Source organism: Lemur catta, chromosome 9, assembly GCF_020740605.2.
Source record: "Lemur catta isolate mLemCat1 chromosome 9, mLemCat1.pri, whole genome shotgun sequence".
NCBI lineage: Eukaryota > Metazoa > Chordata > Mammalia > Primates > Lemuridae > Lemur > Lemur catta.
In genome coordinates this window covers 26,698,017-26,715,575 of record NC_059136.1, presented here as the reverse complement: position 1 = coordinate 26,715,575, position 17,559 = coordinate 26,698,017, and the positions used below count along the sequence as shown (strand labels likewise).

General features: G+C 55.9%; 1 protein-coding gene across 4 annotated transcripts in view; it reads right to left on the bottom strand.

Moving 5' to 3' along the window:
- Nucleotides 1-290: 290 nt before the first annotated feature.
- Nucleotides 291-17,559, bottom strand: part of TRAPPC9 (trafficking protein particle complex subunit 9) — a 600,839-nt gene continuing 583,570 nt past the window's right edge. For 2 of the 4 annotated variants that reach the window (XM_045560810.1, XM_045560811.1), the window contains 2 exons: nt 4,273-4,496; nt 2,658-3,483 (listed from right to left, as the gene is read on the bottom strand). In XM_045560810.1, coding sequence (XP_045416766.1) covers nt 3,316-3,483; nt 4,273-4,496 — 392 coding nt within the window. In that variant the 3' untranslated portion in view covers nt 2,658-3,315. Of the gene's footprint in view, nt 549-2,657; nt 3,484-4,272; nt 4,497-17,559 lie in introns of those variants that run through there. The other 2 variants (XR_006737185.1, XR_006737186.1) reach the window with 2 other exon arrangements.

The window sequence follows — 17,559 nt, the reverse complement described above, 5'->3', positions numbered from 1 at the left end:
CCCCATACGATGCTTAAATTTTTTGAAACCGTCTGAGTTCAGCCTTAATGACAAAGAACTCACTCCTTCCTTACACAGACTCTTTCCCACTTAACCTTTTGTGTTAGAAATTTATGCCTCACACTACTTCACGTTACCTAGTGAATTAACCTATGCAGGGGACCAATGGGGCACAGCAATGTCCCATGTTAAGGGTCTAGGAGAATGTTGGAATTTCAGGCACACGACATATGGTTGGAATTAAAAAGAAAGGCAATGGGAAGGCAGTATTTATTGAGAAGTTGCTATCATGTGCTAGGGATATTAAGGAGACTACATCAAACTATTAATTTAAAAGGTCCCAGGAAACAATATTTTTATCTGCATTTTTTTAGATGGACAAAACCAAAGCTTAATTTAAGTGACTTTTCTGAGGTCACAGAGTTGACAAGTGGCTGAGCTGGAATTCAGCTTCTCAGACATCTTCCTCTGAATCCTTGCTCTTCCTTGTGAATTTCAGATGACAGAGAGTGACGGTTGGGTGATTACAGAGGCACTGCAGGCTTGTCCTGCCCAAAGGGAACAAGTATCAGAAGGGCAAAACCAACCCACTCAGCTGGTGAAGTGAAATGGACACAGTCTATTCCTGGCTCAGCCTCCTCCGGCCCTCAGGAGAAAAGAGGTTTCTAGATACACCAGGGACCTAGGGAAGTACCAGCTGTAAGACTTCTGAGGAGCTGACAGCATGGGCCCCTGGAAGAACCAAGAGGACACTGCACTGTCACTGTGACACCTGTCCCAGGTCCTCTGTCTCAGCCACTGTACACTAACACAGCTCCACAGCCAGAATGATTCAGCCACAGGAATGCCAGCAAACAGCACCCCTGCTCAGAATGGTTCCCTGGCTCCCCACATCCCTGCAACAAAGCTCTGAGTACTCACAGCACACCCAGGGCCATCCTTGTCCTGACTCCAGGTCACCTTCTCCACCAGGACAGAAAGGGTACCCCAGGCATGGGAAGGGCCTGGGGGCATCACAGCCAGACCTTATCTGGGTCATTTTCCCAGGTGCCTGGGTTATTTCTAACACTCTCTCCTTCGTGAAGACAGTCTTGCCTCCTGCCCCTGTGACTCCTCTCTCGTGGCATTCAGCATCTTCTCTGGTAACTGTTGTAGTTTTTGTGTTTTTGGAAACTAAAAAATGTAGAAAACTTAAAAAGGGAATTATAATCACCAATATACTTGCCACTCAGAATCAAATACTGCCAGAGTTTTCCATATTAGCTGTTCTAGGTTTGTATTTATGTCTGTATCTATATCTGTATCCAAATCTATATCTATATCTGTATCTTTACCTATATCCATATCTGAATCTGTATCTATATTTTCATCGATCTATTGTACATTTGAAAAGAAAGTAAAACATTACCAAAGTCCCCCTTGACCTCATTCTGACACCAGATGAGGTGTCACTTGCAACCCCAGTCAAGGTCACGATTCTAAGAGAGGTACGTGTCCTTTCCATGTTTTAAACATGTTTCTATAGAGACATTCCAATGCATAGAAAATGCACAGTTGGGGGAACATCGTTCACACGAGTGGGTTGGGCTGCACCCATTACTCTGAAATGTGCTGTTTCATTCAACAGCATAATCTGGGGGTCTGTCTGTGTTGATGTAAGCAGATAATGTTTCTGTTTACAAACAGTCCGAGTGGCCAGGCCACCCCTGCTCGGACTTGTTCTGGAGGGGAGGGCTCTGGGGGAGGGTCCCCAGCCCCTACTGCAGATGACCTTCCCTGGTTGCTTCCCTGTGGAGCCTTGAGCCACAGGCAGATGATGAATGTGCTTTGAGAGACTGGATTGGGGGAGGGGGCAGCTGGGCACCTGCACACCAACCCTTGCCCACACGGCATGGCAATGCACCTCCCACCATCTGCCAGGTGACAGCAGGAGGCCACAGATGGGCAGCCAAGAAACCCACTCCCTGGGCCCAGAGGCTGCAGGCTCACCCTGCTGTCCCCAGAGAGGCAAGGGCCTGGAGTTTCAGGCCCTTGGGAAGTTCCCCCAGCCCCACAGGCTCCTGATGCCAAGATAACATGCTGCCCTAATGGGGGGCCAGGGCAGCCCCTTCCTGGCTCTGCCTGTTTGGCCAAGTGGCCTTGGGTGAGCCCAGACATGACCCCAGTGTTCCGGGCAGCTCTCAGTGCCCAGGGGCTCCTATGATGTTGGTGTCTACTGGGGCCCAAGGGCTGCTGATGCTCGCTGGGCACCGAGGAGCTCGAAGCCACCCTTGCAGGCGTCAGGCTACAGTGCCAGGAGTGACCACAGCCAGGAAGGAGCCCCCAAGCCACGACTCTCGGGAGGTGGCACATACAGACGCCAGCACTCACCCTGTGGGACGATTCTGGGGTGTGTGTTTGCATTCTTTCCCCAAGGTTCCCCGGGGAGTTCAGGGCTAGCTGCCCACTGTGGCAGCGGCTCAACAATGCTCCCTTTACTGGCTAATCCCCTGTGGAGGCCCCTCCACCTCCCAGACAAGATGCCTGGGCGCAAATTCCCGTCTTGCTTATGGGGGAACTCTAGCTAAGACCCCACCTCTTCCCAGATCTGGCCTCTGCTGACCAGGTGGGGGCGGCCCCCAGAGCACACTGGTTAGGCGGACGCAGGGAAGCGGTGGTGGAGGGAGTCAGGCCTTTTATTGAAGGACTTGGTACAGACATAGATACACACAGGCCACGGCATCCAGAGCCCAGCTCGGGGTGAGAGCGCAAACATCCCTGGGCTTCAGAACACCCGGCACAGGCCTGGACGTTTGCCTGCAGTGGGCAGATGGCCCCTCTTGGTGTCATCCACCACGACCACCCACAGTGCCATCTCTCCTGCCTGGGTTGCCCACAGGAGCCTCTAGAAAAAGAACTAGCTCTCAGGGCATTCCAAGGGCCAAGGGAGGGAGGGAGGCTCCCACCGGGCTGGGCCCACCCTCATGCTCACCTTTTCTTCCTACAGCCAAAGGGGTGAGAGCAGCAGAGCAGGGCTGGGGTCCCCAGGTCATGGGAGCAGGTGCAGGTGCCCTGGACCTGGGCTGGGTGGGTGCCGTCCTCTGGGGTTTAGTCAGCCACAGCCTTTGTAGGGGGGCCCCGGGGGAACAGTGGGGGAAGGGGTGCGGCTGCGGTGGCTGCAGGTCCTGCTCACCCAGAACACATGCCGCGCGAGAAAGGGGAGGAGAGGGCTGGGCGGGGCAGGTGGGCGAGGAGGAGACAGGAGCTGCAGGGAAGACCTTGCCCATCACAAGGGTGGGGGGCCAGGCTGGGTCAAGAACAGGGACCAGGGCAGGCTCAGGCCTGCGCCTCCAGGGCGCGCACATGCACGCTGGGCAGGCAGAACCACGAAGGTGGCAGCTCCTTGCTCGTGCTGTCCTCATGGAACCGGATGTGGAGGAAGAAGTCACCCGTGTAGAGGAAGAGGAGGGCCCCGAGGCAGGCCGACTGGCCCGACGGCTGCACCTGAGCAAGAAGAGGAAGAGCATTAGCCTAGACCAGCAGCACAGAGCCTGCAAAGCCGCCAGGAGCCCTGTGGGCCCACCTGGACGTGGGGCTGTGGGGAAGCGAGGGCAGCCCAGGCCTGGCTCCAGTGCCCGCTCCGGGGCTTTTTTGCTGTGCTGCCTCAGGCAAGTCGCTGAGCCTCTCTGAGCCTCAGATTTTGACTTTGAAAGTAGCTACCCACTTTTGCCTCCCTGAACTGTTTGGGGCTGCAGTGAGGTCGGGAGTGTGGGGAGAGGTGACAGTGAGTGGAGCGTGGGCCTGTGCTGGGGCAACAGTGAGGCGCTGAGAGGCGGGTTGGGACATGGGGGCGAGCAGCGGAGCCTGCACTCTGTGCACTTCATCAGTCTCCGGGGCTGGGCGTGCAGCACCCTCTGAGCAGGAGTGGCTGGCATGGGGTGGGTGGTGGTGATACCGTGGCACCACGCAGCAGCGTCTGACCTGCTGAGCAGCTCTGTCCTGGGCACAGCCCCCACCATCTGTGAGTTTTACTACCTGGAGCAATCCTCAGGGGAGGGGATTATCCCCTCGGTCTCATCAGCCAGGACTCAGGGGTACAGAAAGGTGACAGTGTCTAAGCTCTCACAGCGAGCTGGTTGGATGCAGTGTTAGCACACACGGCAACAGAGCCCCTGTGTCTGCTGATGCGTGTAGACTCCGAAGCCTGCTGCCTGGGGAAGTGGCCAACGACTGTGAGGGCCTGGGCCGTGCATGGCTGGAGGCTCCAAGGCCACCCCGTACACCGCCACCTACCGCATCCAGGTAGAAGGTGCTGGAGCCCACGAAGGAGATGGTGTCGTGCAGGTCGTAGTTGTGCACGCCGTTCTGGTGGTCCTGGAAGGGGACCACGGTGAGGGCAAAGGGCCCCACGCTGCACGGGCTCCGGTTGGTCAGCCGCACCTCCAGGTGCACCGGGTCGCCCACCTGGCAGGCCGCTGCTTCCTCACGGTCACAGAGCTGTCCATCCACTAGCACATCTGGAAGGCACACGAGACAGTCAGGGGCCGGCCTGCACGGCCCAGCTGGCCTCCCCCGCTAGCTCACTGATTCACTTCTTCCTTCCCTCCTTCCCTCTTCAAGGCTGCCGCCCACTCCACGCCAGCCTGGGCGCTGGGGACGCAGATGTGTGACCAGTCCCTGGTCTCCCGAAGGGCAGCCTGGCAGAGAGGCATGGAAGGGCATAGCTGTAACTCAGGGGGTCTACATCCCACAGGAGTGGGTGTCTGTGACCCCCGGGTCCACGTGGGGTCTGGGAGGGCTTCCTGGATGCTCCTGCCACAGCCACCTAGAAGGGGCCCAGCTCCAGCCACAGGCTCCAGTGAGTCAGGGGCTCCCGCCCAGGTGAGAGACTCAAAAACCTCAGGGGTGACATGGAAGGGGCCCCCACCGGCTCCCAAGTACCCAGGCCAGGTGTGCTTTGGAGCACAGGCAGGCCCAGGGTCCCTTTCCCCTGTCTCACACCCCTGCTGGTGGTGCCTTACTACTTGCTCCCTCCAGCAACCCCCAGGAAGGGGCTGCACGCTTCCTCACCCGCTCTGTCCCGGGTGCCAGCACAGAGCCTGGCAAGGAGCGTTTATCCCATCCCTCTGTTCTTCCCTCACTCACAGACCCCCGGGCCTTGCAGACAGGGAGGTCACCCCCTAACACGGGCAGCAATAGGCAAGGGGCCCGAGTCTGGGCGGTGGGGCTGAGAGGGGGTGCACTCCCTCCCAGGGAAATGAGCTGATGGTCTGCGTGGTGGGTCAGATGGTGACCCCCGAGAGATATGCATAAATGTGAGCTCATTGGGGAAAAGGGTCTTTGCAGATAAAATTAAGTTAAAGATCTTGATATAAGAGCATCCTGGATTAGGGTGGGCCCTAGAGCAAATGGCAAGTGTCCTTTTGAGGAAAATAAGAGGAGAAAACACAGACATGTGGCAAGAGGTCACGGGAAGATAGAGGCAGAGACTGAAGTGATATGGCCACAAGCCAAGGATGCCTGGAGCCACCAGGAGCTGGACAAGGCAGGAGGGAGCCTCCCTACAGCCTTCCAGAGCCCTGCTGCACCTTCACGTCAGACTTCCAGGCTCCAGAACTGAGAGAGAACAGTGTCTGCTGTTTAGGGCCACTCTCCTAGTTTCCAGTGAGTCCTGGCTTAGAGCCTCTCTGCCTCAGTTTCCTCCTGCCAGCCAGCTCCCAGAAGACCTGGTTGGCAAGGGAGGCTGCAGGGCCTGGTAGACCATAAGGAACCTTATCAACGTGGTATGGTAAGAAGGATGCCTGGAACCGCAGTGTTCTCCAAAGTATGTGTGAGAGAGATCTAAGGTAACACAATTCTTATGCAATTAGTGTCTGCCATGTCCTTATTTTAATGCATGGTTTGTGATGAGGTCGATGATAAATGGGAGATTAGAACACTGGTCTGTGCCATTAGGGAGGAGGTCTCTGAGTGCGTTTAGCAGAAGGACACTCTGAGTCTGACTCACCAGCCTCCTAGGGTGAAGGGGGCATGGCAGGGGGTCTGAGAAGTGGCTTCCAGGGCTGTACAGGGGTGCAGGCGAGCCCCCCCACCTCATGGGGGTCCTGGAAGGCACAGGTTAGGAGGAAAGAGAGAGTAGCTGGCCTTGGAACAGCCAAGCAAACCCTCCCTCCAAAGCAGGAAGATGACCTCTGTGAGTATTTGCATCTCCTCAGTTGACCTTCCTGCAGGAATATCCGGGTCTCCAGGGAGTTGGTGGGTGGGGAGGGAAACTGGGAGAGAGGGAGGGAGAAGTGGAGAGGGGGACGGAGGAAGAGGAGAAGAGGGGGAGGGGAAAAGGGGGAGTGGGGTTGGGGAGGGAAAGAGAGACAGAGGCAGAGCGAGGGCTCTGGCCAGGAGCTGGGGCCGGGGTGTATCTGCACAGCCAAGACCCGCCTGACAAGACCGCTTCTCCACGAAAGCTTTCCTTGATCAAGCCTCCCCTATATTTTGTTTCTTTAAAATTATAAGCTTTTACAAAACATTATTAAAAAAAAACTTGGAAAAGTCCTAGAAGTAAAAATAATTTTTAAGAATCCCACGTAATTCCAGCCCCACCACCACAACCGTTCCTGGCATCAGGGAGCTTATTTCCTTCTTGTCTTCTCCTCTGTATTACTGACGTGGCTGTCATAGCTGAGGGACAATTCTGCATCCTGCTTTCTCGGGCATGGCCCACATGTTGTAAGTTTTGCAAGAGGGTTTCTAAAGGCTGCAGAAGATTCCATTAAAGGAATAAACCGTGATTTATTCGCCCACTCACATTTAGCTTGTGTCCACTTTTTTAGTACATAAATAACTCTGATGTACACGTTTTTATACTGAGCGTTGTCTGAATTCTGAGCTTATGTTCCTAGAATAGCACGTCAGGGTGGAATGAGTGGGACGCTAAGAGTGGCTGACATGTCACACTGCCCCCCAGGAAGGCTGGCCCTGCCCTGCACCCAGCCACGTCCTCCCCATCCCCGGGTGGAGAAGCCCCCTCCATGCCCACAGCCCCCCCAGCTGGCTTGGAGCAGCTGCAGGAACCCCTCAATAGCATTTAGTTGTTCAAACCCTTACTGCCAGGCCCCCACCCCCTGCTGGCACCTGCAGCCGGCATGGTGAGGAGCACAGTGAAGGAACAAGTCCCAGTGCTGAGAACTCACAATCCAGACAGAGAAAGAGAGGCCAGCCAAGAGCTCGGCCACGCTGAGACACTGCGTGACGGAGCAACAAGAAGTGCTCACTGTGGGGCCCAGAGGAGAGGCCTGCACTCAGTGCAGGTGCGGGAGTGGCATCAGGGTGGCCTTTCTGGAGGAAAAGACACATCTCTCTCTATTCCAATCCTGTTTTTAAGGCTGTGATTTGCCATTAAGTCCAAGCTTTTGCTATATCTCAAGCTGAGTCTCACCAGGCTAGGATGAGCCCAGTGGCCCTGGGTCCCTGCCCCCTGGCCTATCTGCAGTGGACATGAGCATCTCCCACGGTGCCTGGCACACAGCAGGCAGCAGGAAGGTGGCTCTTCTTTCTCCTAGCTGCTCTGCTCTGCTGCGCCCAGGAGCTAGGATCAGAGGGACCTGAGCTTGACCACTTCTATCTGGGCATGCCACTACACCTCCTGAGCCTCAGTTTCTTTATCTGTAAAATGGAGCTGATGCCAGTGCTAACGGTTGTGATGAGATGACATAACTGCTGTGCTACACAGCCCTGGGGGCCATAGTGCATGCAAGAGATATATGTTCTGGTTCTAGAAACATCTCCCTAGAAAAACTCAGTCACAGAATCATCTCATTCCCTTCTTAATGCAGAGCAAGCATCCAAGGGACTTGCATTTTGAGGCCCAGTGCTGGAAGGACAGCGGCTTCCATGCGAAGCCTTGGTTTCCTGTTTGTGACAGGTGTGTGGCCTGACACAGAGAGGCACCCATCATTCCTCTGCCCCACCCAGGCCAGAGCTCAGCCAATGTTTCCTGAACAGTAAACCCAACCAGGCCTGGTCTGAACCTCTTGAATAAAATGGGGGAAGATGAAGAGAGCAGGTGTCGACTTGGCCTCGGTTGCTGGTTCCATTAAAGGAAAGATACGATTATGTGCAAAATCAGTGAAGGGTGGCTGGCTCATTATCTCTCTGCTCTCCTTTTTTTATTTTATTTTGCAGAGAGCTGTGTGGGCTGCTGGGGCAGCTAAGGACTGGTCTTTGGGCTCATGTGCAGAGGTGCCCCCAGCCTGGATGTTTAACCCTTCCCTAGCCTCGGCTAGGCACGGCCCCGGGGGAGGACAAGGCTGATGAAGGTGCAGATCCAGCTCTCCCTATGAACGCTCTTCATGGAATCTTTCCTTGCCATTTTCTCTCTAGGAGGAGGACAGGAACTTGTGGCCCTGAGATCAGGCCAGGGCAGCTGGGGATATGGAGAGAGAAACCGTGGTCTCACAGGAGGCCAGGCTGGGGTCTCAGCTGTGCCTCTGACCGCTGCTCAACCAGGGAGAGGCCCTCTGCCAAGCTGAGCTTCCTTTATCTAATCTTCAAAACTGGGATAATGATCCCGACCTCCCAGGTTAGGGTGGGGGTTAGGGAGCAGAGAGGACCTGACCAGGCAGTCCCTGCCCTGGTCCAGGGAGAGCGCTCGTGCCATGGGCTTCCGTGCGTAGCTGTAACTGCAGAAGGAAGGCCGTGCTCTAGAAGGGCGGGCCGTCCCTGCCCTGCTCTCTGCTGCGTCCACAGTCTCAGGGTGACTAACCCTCCCAGTCTGCCTGGGGCTGTCCTGGTTTTAGCACTGAAAGTTCTGCATCCCAGGAAGTCCTCAGTGCCAAGCACACTGGGACGGTAGGTCGTGCCACCCCAATGCCTGACCCCTGCACGGACCCCCTGCCAGATTCATGAAGTTCTGTGCTCAACAAACAGCTGTTTTCTTTCTCCCTCCTTGGTTAGGGCAGCTCCGGCAGCTGCGGCATCGCAGATCCTGTGGTGGGGTGGAGCACAGGTCTGTTTTTTTTGTTGTTGTTGATGGAGAGTACTAAGCTTCCCGAATTTAAAAGTATGCCATTACCTGCCTCTCCTGGGATCCTGGGGTGCTGTTTAGGAAATACGGTGAAAATGAATCTAACGATAATAGTGATGATAATGACGATGATTGCAGCTGCCCTGGACTGAGAACACAAAACCTCATAGCAGGGCTGTGCTCAGGTAGGACCGGCAACCCCATCAGTGCCAGTGCCCCAACATGTCCACTGCTGGGCACTCCCTTCTGCCCCATCCTGCGAGGAAGGAGGAAGTGGCCTCATTTCTGTAGGGCCCAGTCTGGTATGGACCCCCCTGCTGAGCCAGGCTGCATGGAGCAGCAGGGACCAGAGAGAAGCTCGGGCTGCACACCGTCAGGTCACAGCTAGGAAGGAGCTGGTGACAAACAATGGGATAAATGTCTTAAAGACAAGCTGTTTTGGAGCAGTTTCTAAATGGCCATTAAGGACTAAGAACCACACGTAAAAGCAGGGGCTCTGTCAGGAGTTTAGCCTGGCCCTGGGCCCTGCAGGCTGGCTCCTCCCTTGGCTGCCCCAGCACCCAGCCCGTCTGGGTTCCCAGGGCAGGCCCCATGGGGACAGAGCAGGCAGCCTGTTTCCCAACCATCGCTAGGTGAGCACCAGACCTGGCCCCTCGGGGCTCCCTGTCATCCTCATCTCCTGGTTCATCCAACCATAAGATGCTCCAGCCTCCCTTCCCCTCTCCCAGCTGGGATGGGGCGGATTCATGCCCGTTTTGGAGGCAGCACAGTGGAGTGGCCAGTAGCTCCTGACTGGACTGTCTTGGGTTTGAGTCATTTCTCCATGACTCCCCACTCCTCTGAGCCTCAATTTCCTCATCTCTAGACAGGATGAGACTGGAATCACATCACATGGGGCTTTGGGAGGGGACCCTCAACCTCACCATCACCCCACACCTTCCCCAGCGGTGGGGGATCTGCAAGAGCAGCCAGACAAGACCAGAACCTGGAACGGGGGCACTCTGCACCTACACGGCTTCTCTGGGCCCTTCCTCACGCACAGGGTGACCGAGTGTAGACAGAGCCCTGAGCAGGATTCAGTGAGAGGACAGATGCCACAGGGACACGTCCTTTTAGCCTCTCCCGAGCCATGTGCCAGGCAGGTGGCTTCTGCCCACTCTGACCACAATGAACGCGGACCCGCAGGCTCTGAGTGCGCAGGTAGGCCTCTCTGCCCGGACCTGGAATGCCCTGGTGAGGGGAAGAGGCAGGCCAGGGAGGGAAAGTGACTGCCGATCCCAGCTTGGACCCATCTCCGACCTCCAGGCAGGGGCAACCTCATGAGGGAACCCTGGACCTGCGGGAACTCGGGGAGTTGTGAGTGAGAGACAGAACGTCTGAGGGTCAAAACTTGCCCTGAAAAGCTTCCTGAATCTTCTGATTCCTCTTTCCCACCAGAGGGGGTGGCACAGCAGACAGAATAACACCCCCCAACCTGTGACTGCATCCCCTCACACGGCAAAAGGGACTTTGGCAGATGTCATGAAATTAAGGAAGGACCCTGAGGTCGGGAGAGCATCACATGGCCCCAATGTCATCACAAGGTCCTTATAAAGGAAAGAGGGGGCAGGAGACAGAGCCAGAGCCAGAGCAGGTGAGGTGACAACGGTGGCGGAGACAGGGCGGAAGGTGCTCCGCTGCTGGCTGAAGACGGAGGAAGGCCGAGGAGTGAGGTGCCTCCACAAGGAAGCAGGCCCTCCCCAGAGCCCCTGGGAGGAAGGCAGCCTGCTGACCTTTCACACTCTGGCCTCCAGACCGTAAGGTGGCAAATTTGTGTTGTTTAAGCCACTAAGTTTGTGGTCACTTATTAGAGCCCCACACCAGTGGGGCTGGGGACACCGAGGCCCCATGTGCTCAGAGGCCTTGGGCAGGCAGGTGTGGTCTGGCAGCCGAGCAGTCTCCAGCAAGGTGCTCACACTCCTGCAGCCTCAGTTTCCTCATCTGGAACGGCAGCGCCTCCCTCATGAGGTTGTTGGTAAGTGTCAGATCCTCTGTGAAAGGGCTAGAGAGGGGCTCCAGGAATGTCAGCTGCTGCCCGCCCCCGGCTTCTGAGATCCAACACACCCCAGGCTAGGAGCACGTCATTCGTCTATTTCACAAGCGACTGAGAGGCCCTGGGCTGCCACTTACGTTCCTCGGGGCAACCCTGACATCTCTGCCCAGGCATCTGACGGGTGTCTCACACTTCACTTGGCCACATGGGACCTTCTGCTTTCCCCCCGTTTCCCCCTACAGAGTGGCTCCACCACTGGTGGCAGCTCAGGTTGAGTCCCCTCTGCCTGGACCCCCAGACCCGGCTGTGGGTATGTCTAATGGTCAGTGCGGCTGGTCCTGTTCTCTGCCTCTACCCACCCGCCCTTGCCTGCTGCCCCCTTTCGGGCCTCCCTGCACCCACACCCCCCCATCTGACCCCTCCCACACACAGCCATGGAGGTGTTGGGAAATCGCTAGCAGATGTGTCACTTCCTTGCTGGCCCCTGCCTGGCCCATGGCTTCCCTTTACGCTTAGAATAAAAGGGAGTCCTGATCAAATCCTGACCCCACTGCAGTCTCCACAGCCTGCATGGCCTGGAGCTGGTTCCCCTCCAGCACTGGGGCGTTCTCCTTCCCATACTGCCCCTGGTTGTCCCTCTAGCATATCATTCCTGCCCCAGGGCCTTTGCACCCTCTGCCCTCGCCAGCTGGCCAGTTGCTTCCTGAGGGTCACGCCTTGGCCCTCTCCTCCTCTCTGCCCCTCCTTTATATTTTCCCATGGCCTCAGCATCTTACCTGGGGCTACCACATTTACCCACTTGTTTAATCATTAACCGTGTTTCTCCTTCCCAGGAAGCTCCAGGAAAGCTGGCACTTGCCTATCTTGTTGCCCCTGGTGTCCCCAATATGCAGAACTAGCAAGCACAGGCAGACAGACACTTGTTTTATTTCACATCTGCTGAACGAACGGATGGATGAATGAATGAGTGGGCTATGGGGTTGGGTGCCCAGGTTTAAACCCTAGCAAAACTACCTGCCGGCTGAGCCCTGCCTCAACCTCTCCCCCTGCATGCCACCCATGACACGAGGGCATCAGAGCTGTGTCCAGGAAGTGCCTTCTGAATAGAGGACTCTAGAACCACCTGCCACGTCCCGCTCTGGGCTCCCCACCCAGAACCATGCTTTCCTGGAGATTATTTATGTAGGAGAATCTCGTGTTGTAAGAAATCTCCTGGGAGCGGATCAGTCTCATTTCTCAAAGCATTAAATCAGCCATGGCCCATCTTTTCCCTCCCACCCTCGGCCCTACTTCTGCTTCACATTTAATACCAGCCAGAGTCACGGACTTAATTGTGTCTGGCCCAGAACTCCTCCTGAAATCACTGCCACGCTTATGCTGTGGCACGTCGACGGGCTCTGGCAGGAACGCAGCCTATAAATAGAGGCGGGATGAGGAAGGGCTCACCAGGGCCCACTCTGCAGGGCCCCTCTGCCAGGGCACGAGGAGAAGGGAAGCACCAGCCAGCCTGCACTGGGCCAAGGGCAGCCACTGTGGGGCCTGAGAGAATGGGGACATGCGTGCACCACGGGCAGGGAAAGACCCAAGGCCCCTGGGAGATAAAGTGTGTCTCAGGTGGCCCCCACCTGCTGGGCAGCCCACCTCCTAGGAGGACAGAGAGCACAGGTGCAGCTCTCTGTCATGTTTGCGTAAGGACACTGAGTGATGTGGGCCACGTGGCAGCAGGCTGGGGGCCTGGTCCTAGAGAGTCTTGGGAGAGGGGAGGGAGACCCAAGGGGTTGTCCCACATGATGCACTCAGTGGGGGTCAGTAAGCTTGGGTTGCTCCTGGAGGACAGATGCCTGACTCAGGGCCATCATTCGCATTCTTGGAAGAGCCACGGAGGCTGCAGTCCTGCTCCTGGGGCCGGCCCTGCTCTCCAGCCTGTTCCCCATCTCTGGCTGCCCTGACCTGCCTAGGACTCGGGCTACTGAGGGAAGACTTGGGGCTAATTTAGGCCTCCTGTGCTGGCTCTGCCAAATGCTGCTTCTACTGCATTCTGCTGCATTTAGTGACGGGCGCCAGGAGGGAGCTGGGTCAGACCAGATGCCCACAGAGACACAGCCCTGGGCAGCTGCCATGTGCATTTCACTCTGCAGCTCCGGGGTTCCAGCCAGAGGTTTCTGTGTCCCCAGGGACCCCCAGGAGAAGGGCGGGGAACATGGGGAAGGGGCCTTCCCCTCCCTCCAGCCTGCTCCAGTGCATGGCACTCCTCACTGTGACTACTGTGCTTGGTAACAACCTGTCCCTGGAACAACCCTGTTAGATGGACACTCTCCTTGTCCCCCTTCACAGGTGAAGACACCGAGGTGCAGAGCAGCAAGTGCTGAGCGTCCCTGGAACCCTGGCCTGCAGAGTTGGTCTGTGTTGGTCATTTTCTTCCAGCAGCTTTATTGAGATGTAATTCACAGACCACACAACTCACCCAGTTAATGTGTACAGTTCAATGGTTTTTCGCATATCCACAGATAGGTGCAACCACGGTCAGTTTCAGAACATTTTCATCACCTCAGAAAGAAACTCTGTCCCCTTCAGCCAACACGCCCTCCCTCCCAGGTCCTCCCACTCCAGCCAGGCGGCCGCTCACCTGCTTTCCAGCTCTACCCGTTCCCCACTCGGACTCGCACACGAATAGAACCACAGGGCGTGTGGTGTTTTGTGACTGGCTCCTTCCACTTAGCACAACATTTCAAGGTTCACCCGTGCCGCAGCCTGTGTCAGCGCTCACGTCTTTCCGTGACGGAATGATATTCCAGTGCACGGATGCGGCACATTGTGTTCATCGTGCCTCCCTTGGCTATTGGGAGTGATGCTGCTGTGAACATTCACGGGTGAGATTTTTTGTGGACACAGGTTTTCATTTCTCTTGGGTGTACCCCTGAGAGCAGAACTGCTGGCTCAAACAGCAACTCTATGAACTGTGGCAGGAACTGCCAGACTGTTTTCCACGGTGGCCGCACCATTTCCCATTCCCACCAAGCCTGCGTGAATGTGATTTCTCCACAACTTCTATAACACTTATTATTGTCTGTCTTTTTGGTTCCAGCCATCCTTGTGAGGGTGAAGTGGCATCTCACTGTGGTTTTCATTTGCATTTTCTTAATTTATCCATGCCTGGCCATGCTGTCCAGTGCCCACTGTCTCCCGGGCAGACAAGCTCCCCTGCACCCCTACTGCTGCGTCAGGTGTCTGAGATGGTCCTATTGTGCAGTTTTCTTTGCTTGTTCCACCTATAAGCCAGGAGAACACTCTGGAACCCCAAGCCCTTAACCTGCATTCTGTAGGAGTTTGCCTCACTTTGGAGACTGGGGCCTGACAGAGGGCTGGGACTCATGCTGGAAATCTCTCCCCTCGAGCATGGCAGAGTACAGTTTGCAGAGTCAGGGGCCAGGCATGTCAGGGACCACCAGAGACAGTCAGGACTCAAACTCTGAGCAAACCACAGACCAAGAGCACGGCCACAGGCAAGAGACAGGATAGAGAGATGGACGCAGGGGTTAGGGAGCCAAGAAGAAGGGCCAGGTGGAAAACAGACCCCGAGGACCTTCAGCTTTCTTCTAGTTTGGTCTGTGGGACGGGTGGGTGTGGCACCCAGGAGATGTTTGCCAGACACTGTATCTGTCGGAGGAGAACAGCCCCCACGTGGACGCAGGGGCTCGGGCTCAGTCTACAGCAGAGGTTCTAAACCACAGTGGACTTTTCAAGAGACCAGCCTGGCCACACGAGGTCTTGGAGAGCCTGGTTTCCTCCATTTAGGGTGGTGCTGAACATGTGTTTCGGGCGTGTGTGTGTCCAGGGTTGCAGGCCCAGTGCACAAGCTCAGAGTGGGCACAGAGGGGCCAGGAGGAGAAGTGGAAGACGGTGGGCGGGGCTTCCCCTGGGCAAAGCCTACACTGCCGGCTCCCTTAGGTGGTTGAAGGAAACATCTAAAATGTCCTAAAACATGGACCGGCCCCAGGGTCATGTTCAAATCACTTTTCAGTGCCAAAGAGGAACGACCTGTGGATTTCCTGCCCAACTGGCTTATCCAACAGGACATGCCTCCTGAGGCCAGTAGCTGAAGGTTGATTTTTCCTCCAGAACTCAACATCCTTGCAAGGATGTCTTCCCCTGCCTCAACCCACAGCTTCACTCTCCTGCCTTGGGTGATGATGAGAAACAGGGGACCAAACAAAGTTTAGAGGCAAATGTCTCATCTGGGATAAAAAAAATGAGATATAAAGACTTAAGAACCATACAGTGGGAATAAACGAGTTGAAGACCTAGGAAGAAAATGAGTCAAATTTTCAAGGCTCTACCAAGCCCTGCTTCAGCTAAAGCATATTTAAATTTTAAATTTCAGAAGACACACACATTTTTCTAGTTGACATACATCATCTTGGGTGGTCCTAAATTTTAGAGCCAAATTTGATTCAGGCAAGGCTTGGCTTCAGAATTAATCAAGGAGATTTTTCGCTTGCTAGATGAAGCAAAATAAGTTCCTATGGGGGAAACATAGCCAAGACTTGAGAGAGAGAGTTAAGCTGAGGGTTCCCAGGCTGTCAGTGTTGCTTCCTGCTCTTCAGCCACACCTGGCCAGCTATCCTGTGAGGGAAGGCCCAGGCAGATCCAGTATAAAACCCTTTAATTTCCACAAACTGGTGAACTTTCTCTAATGCCAACATAGCTAGTTGCTAGGTACACAGTCGCCCAAGCCGGCATGTTTTCCCTCTTTACTGATGAGAGCCAAGTAACTGACCTTTTCACTTTAGCTGTTAGGAAGCTCAGAACACAATATGTGCCAACCTAGAGTACCACGTGGCCCTCAGTGGCTGTGTCTTAGCCCCCACAATCACCATCACACACATGCACTTGTAGGTAAGTGCATGAGCGTGCACGCACACAGCCTCTCCCGCACCACTGCTCTTCCAAGCCTTGAGCAACTACACCAACTACGGGTTCCCTTGGCCCAGGTGTTTGACATTTTATTTGCCACTTTGATGTATATTGAGAGAGAGTTTGGAAAAGAGGTTGGAAGTGTGGATAATGCCCAGGAGTGCGGGTGACAGTTCCATGAGCGAGGGTCTCATGCAAAGAGGTGGTACACAGCCTGGGGACGGGGGGTCAAACTGCACAGTCCCCCTACACCAGCTGCCCCTCACCCCTCCTGTCCCCCACCTCTGCAGCCCCCCTCACTGCTGTGAAGGGGCCCTCTGTCAGCTGTGCTGGAGCCCAGGAGGCTCAGACACAGACATGTGTGACAGTGTCTCCCCCAGACCCAGACGCGGCCTCCTGAGGGCTGGACCACAGCAGCCTTGGCTCCCCAGACCCCCACGGTCACACCTGCCCTGACCTGAATGGGGACAGAGCACAGGCTCTTTGTCCCCCTCAGCCATGGTCAGGGCACGCACTCTGGGAAGCTGGAGCGTCGCTTTCAGTCCAGCAAATGGCATGAGTGGCTAACAGTTATTGAGGCAGCTAATTAGTTCAAAAACCAGAATGCCTCTTCCCAGCATCCAGGGAGGGAGAACATTCAACACCCACATGTGTAATTACCCTCCAGTCAAGAGCAGTTCCTGAGGAGCCGCTTGGCTCTCTTGTGTAAATAATTTACTTTTACAACTTTTCATTAAAGATTAAAGGGAATTAAATTAAAATTAGGGCAAATTGGAGTTGGCGAAGAGACCCGTGCAGTGTGGAGTTCTCTCATCAGAGGCTCTCTGGCTTCAGGAGCTCAACCCCTCAGTCCAGGGTCCCAGGGTCCCAGGGCCCCTGTGACGGGAGGGCCAGGGGACATGCAGGAGTGGGCTCCAGAGAGGAGCAAGGGCCCCCAGCCAGGTGGCCTCCGGGGTATGTCCTGCATGCCCAGGGCTGGCTGTGGACTGTGGCTGTGTCACTGCCTTGAGCAGGATGGAACACCCACTGCCAACACCACACACTGAGTCCAGGGTCTCCCAGCCCATGGACTTCCTCCACGGCCACCAGGCCAGGATTTGTGGGCCACGTGGGTTTGAAGGCTTTATGGCTCAGACCTGGGCCAGTGGGTATGGTGGCTGGGGCGTAGGTGTGGAGTCAGGGCTTGGGCAAGCCCCTTTAGAAGCCAGAGCTGCTGCCTCCTTGTTTGAGAAAGGGCAGGTGGTGTGGGAGAGAGGAGACGTGCTGGGAGAGACTGAGCTGCAAGCCCGGCCAGAGAGGAAATGCCCATGAATAGAGGGTATGGATGGCCGGTGCCCTGGTCACCCATGCCCAGGAAGGCTGAGGAAAGAGTGACAAGTTAGCCAGGCCACGCATTCACAGTGGCTCTGGCCTCAGCACACTTATTGCAACTGGGAGGACGGCGGATGATTTGGGCAGGTCTAGCACAGAGGGCTGTGCCTGCCTGTGGCCCGGGCCCCGGGGACTGGGTCACCAGGTCTGCTTGGTGGGGGCAGGACACCCTGCTGAAGGGAACCAATCCTCCCCCAGGCCAGGAGCCCTCAAGAGGCTCTGGGATTTGCTGCACTGGCTGGAG